Raw genomic sequence first — 4,071 nt, 5'->3', positions numbered from 1 at the left:
ATTCCATCACAAGGAGCGCCAGGGCAGCAAGGCGGTAGAGCCGCCGCCCTCTGATGTAGAGTGTAGGTGTGGGTGAAAGACCAAGCACGGCAGAAGGGGCGGGGGAGAAAGGCTCAAGTCAGGTTTTTCATTAAAAAATAGTGCTCTTTATTATAAATTACTGAAATGTTTCTTTTTTGAATATAAATATAAATATGTGCAAAGTTTGACTTGGACTGGTATTTTGTTAAGTTCTTCAAGCATCTCCTATCAGCCTCGAAGGCCTGGGTGGGGGGAGGGGAGAGGACTGGAGTTGGAATCTTTATAAAAGACAGAGTGATTGAGGCAGATTGTAAACATTATTAAAAAACAAAAACGAAACCCAAACAAAATAACAGGAGAAAAAAAAACCAAACACCCCAACACACAGCTGCCCCATCCAGCCCAATACCTGACACAGAAAACTTTGTTTAGTTTTCCCCAAAAAAGAACAGTTCCAGGTAATTCCATCCCCGCTACATTCCTGTAAGTTTTCACTGATCAGTGCTATTGCAGAGCGGGAGCAGCTGGGTGGCAGGGCCTCTCGATGACTTCCTGCCTGTGCCAGTCTCCCAGGGTGAGGAGGGAGGGCTGTGCAGGGTCTGGGGGGCTGTGGAGCCTGGTGGCTCTGCTCTGGCCAGAGCCCAGGCACCACTGGCCGGCCAGTACCCACTCGGCTGGGATTCCTGCGCTCCGCATTCCTGCGCTCAGGTGGAAGGCATGGATCTCTGCCCCCCCCATCCATCTCCAACCTCCCCGGCCAAATGGTGTGTGGCCGGTGTATGCCCCTCTGAGAATCTCTTGGCCTCTGCCTGGATTGGCTGAGTGTGTGGCTTCTTGTGTGCCAGTCCCTATCCATGGGACAGGGAGCATTTAAGGCAAATCTCCTAGCCAGATACAGTCAGGAGGCACAAAGTAGAATCCCCCATCTTCTCTGTCCAGGATCTGGGGTCAAAGGTGGTTCATCTCCTCCAGCCCCATCCCCCAGGTGCCGAAAGGTGTAGCATGGGTGGGGAAAGAAGAATTGACCAGCCGTCCATCCCCTTCCAAATGCCACTCCCCCCTTAAAACAGGGGAAGGGCCCTGGGCTCTCCGGCATTAGATGGACTCTAGGACCTGTGTTTCTGGTGGCTGTCCGAAGGGGGAGGAAGAGGGGGAGCGGAAAGGTCCCCTTCAGGCCACCCCTTGCCCTTCTCCCCAGTGCCAGAGGTGGAGCAGGCAGCCACCCTCCTCACCTGGGCTGGGCGATGGGGGTGACCATTTCCTTGGCCAGCCGGTAGCCCTGGGCCCCTGAGGCGCCCTCTCTCTCATCCACCCTTTTCCAGGCCCGCGACCTGCTCAGGTTTAAAGCTCTGTTTTAAACCAAATCAGAGAGCAAACAAGTTCCGTTGGAAAGTTCGAAGATTCCCCGGCAGCTCTCACCAGTTCAACACGCCCGCAGTGTCCCCTGTTTGGAAGCGCAGGGGGGTCGAGAAAGCGGGAGAGGAGAGAGAATCCACTGAGGTCGTTGCTGTGGTCCCCCTGGGCCAGCCGGCTCCTCCGGAGAAACTGGCGTGGGGGAGGGGCGCTCAGGTGGCTCTCCCCCTCCCCTCAAACACATTCCAGGTACCACCCGCCCAGTTCTGCAGGGGGAGGACCGGAGGGAGGGGCCTGTCCGCCCCCTAGCTCACCCAGAGCTGCAGGACTCTCACGGCTGGATTCTTGTGCTTATGCCATGTGCCATGGGGGAGAGGGGACCCGGGCCCCTAGCCCCTACCCCTGCCCTTTGCTCTCTAAAGGGGGGCATCGTACTGGTCCAGGAACTCCCGAATGGGCCCAGGCAGCTGGGTGACTTTCTCATAGGAGTCCAGGTGGCCGTTAACGGTCTTCCGACAGAGATGTTGGAGAGTGGCCACGTTGGAGGAGAGGGGCCGGCTCAACACCAGAGGGATCTTCTCGCCCCCCGAGTAGATGTAATAGGCTCTCCTGGGGGCGCTCCCCGGGAGCGGCTGGGCCGACGGCTGCTCGGGCACCTCGGAGGAGGGTTCAGTTGGGGGCGAGGAGAAGGAGGGGGCGCCGGAGGGCGGCATGTAGTGATGCACCAGCTTGAGCACGCAGTCGAAGCGGGGCACTGGCTGCGTGCTCCGAGGATCGCTCTGCAGCGAGAAGCTGCCCCCCTCGCACTGGATGCGCAGGTTCTTGGTCCCCGACTGGGTCTTGACGCTGAGCGTGAAAAAGTGGCGCTGATCCGAGCTGTCGCGTATGAGGAAGGTGCCGGCGGGCTCGGCGCTGAGCAGTAGGTTCGCCTCGCCGCCCGTCACGGCGCTCCAGTAGAAGCCGCTCTCCTGCAGCTTGCGCACTGCGTTCACCACCAGCTGGTACTCGCTCTTGGAGGTGAAGGTCTTGAGGCGCAGGCTGGTGTCCAGGGGGCGGCTCATCCCGGCGGCGGGAAACTTGCTGTGGGTGACCATGGCGCACGGAGCCAGCGTGGATCTGCGCGGCGGCGGCTGCAGCTGCTCGGCGGCCTCCGCACAGCGGCCGCTACCGCATCCCGGGGAGCTGCGGGGAGGAAGGCGCGCGCCGCGTGAGTACCCGGAACCCTCCAGCGCGCCCGGCCCACCCCGGCTCCCCTCCCTCCGCCGAGCGGCCGGGACACCAGCTGCCCCGGAGGCGCTCGCCTGGGCCCTCGTTCCGACCCAGAAATCCCACGGAGCCCGCCCAGCCCCCGCCTCCAGGCAGCCCTTTCCCCAGCGCGCACTGGGAAGGCGCCGAGTGGGAAACTCGGGCGCGGAAGTTGGGTCTCCAGGAGCGTGGCCGGGGTGGGGAGCGGGAGAAGGGCCCCCTGGACGCTCTGGACGCCGCTCAGTCCGGTGGCCCCGGGCGGCAGGGACGGAGAAAGAAATCTGAGGCATGGGGGTAGGGAGGGGACACGAGAAGCCCGAGGGCCCCAGCCTGGGTATTCCGGGAACCTGGGATCTCCGGCTTCCATCCGCTCTGCCCCCTATCTCGTCCCCTCCCTGCCAGGAATGACCCGGGAAGGGGAGGGGAAACCGGGAAAAGCTCCCAGGACTAGCGAACCGACCCCCCCCCTCCACGCCGCGCCCCTCCTTCCTACCTGGTCCCAAACCGAAGTCTCTGGCCTTGGGGCTGCCCCTCCTACGGTCCCCAAGGCGCGGCGGCGGCGCGGTGGCCAGCGGTGGCCCGCGCTGCGCCCAGATGTTGGCGGTCGTGAAGTCCACAAAGGGGCCTCGCGCGCGCGTCCCTCGGGCTTCGCCGGGACGCCCGCCCTGCCCCCTGCGCGCCCCCGGGCTGGCCGGGCGGGGGCGAGGCGAGGGATCGCGGCGGGAGCTGGGCCGGGCGGGCGGCGTGCGGGGCCGGAGTCGCGGCGGCGGCGGCGGCGTCGCGGGGAGTCCGAGTCGGAGCCGGCGCTGAGGCCGCGCTCGCGGGTATATACGCGGCAGCGGCGCCCCGCCCCCCGATTCCTGGAACTGCGCGGCCGGCCTTCTTGTAATGTTTAGTCACTACTCGCAGCAATGAAAGGCTGTGCGCGGATGGGAGGGAGGGGCCGCGGGCGACCGAGGGCGGGCCGCGAGCAGGGCCAGAGACCCGCAGAGACGCGCGCAGAGACAAAGCGCAACGCGAGGCAGCCGGGGCGGCCGGCGGGCTAGGCGCCAGCCCCGGCGGCGCGTTCCTGGCAGCGGCCCCTCCCCCGCGCGCGCTCCGCCCCCAACTTCTCATTCACACTTTCCCCCTCCCTTCTAAGAAGGCCAGTTTCTGGCAGAGGCGGGGGCGCCGCTCCCAGAGCGCGGGCAGTTCCAGGAGGCCGAACGGGAGAGGCTCCCGGCTCCCCTTCCCTTTTCTCGGACCTCGCGGGGAGACCCCCTCGCCCTCCCGCGCCCGCCCGAGATCCCGATCGCGGCCCCAGGAGGCTCATGCCTGCCTCAGGGGAACTGGGGACACCCCAAGGCCGGGCCGCGAAACTGGGACCGGACCTGGGAGCCCGGGGGGGGGGGGGGGGGCCGGGGGGGGGGGGTGGGGACGCGCGACGGTTACCTGTGGGCATGTCCCCGAGGT

At 65.0% G+C, this 4,071-nt stretch overlaps 1 protein-coding gene across 1 annotated transcript; it reads right to left on the bottom strand.

Moving 5' to 3' along the window:
- Positions 1-1,790: 1,790 nt before the first annotated feature.
- SOCS3 (suppressor of cytokine signaling 3) lies at positions 1,791-3,421 on the bottom strand. Its single transcript, XM_007462364.1, has 2 exons — positions 3,113-3,421; positions 1,791-2,556 (listed from the first exon to the last, which is right to left on the bottom strand). Exon 2 carries the CDS (start codon positions 2,466-2,468, stop codon positions 1,791-1,793), a length of 678 nt encoding a protein of 225 aa, XP_007462426.1. The 5' UTR covers positions 2,469-2,556; positions 3,113-3,421.
- Positions 3,422-4,071: the final 650 nt, after the last annotated feature.

The sequence above is a fragment of the Lipotes vexillifer genome, unplaced genomic scaffold (genome assembly GCF_000442215.2).
Source record: "Lipotes vexillifer unplaced genomic scaffold, Lipotes_vexillifer_v1.1 scaffold1691, whole genome shotgun sequence".
In the NCBI taxonomy this organism is placed as follows: Eukaryota; Metazoa; Chordata; class Mammalia; order Artiodactyla; family Lipotidae; genus Lipotes; species Lipotes vexillifer.
This window is presented reverse-complemented; position numbering and strand designations above follow the sequence as displayed.

Bases quoted from the DNA above. Each gene is read 5' to 3' on its own strand.
- SOCS3 (XM_007462364.1), bottom strand. From the start codon at position 2,468: ATGGTCACCCACAGCAAGTTTCCCGCCGCCGGGATGAGCCGCCCCCTG.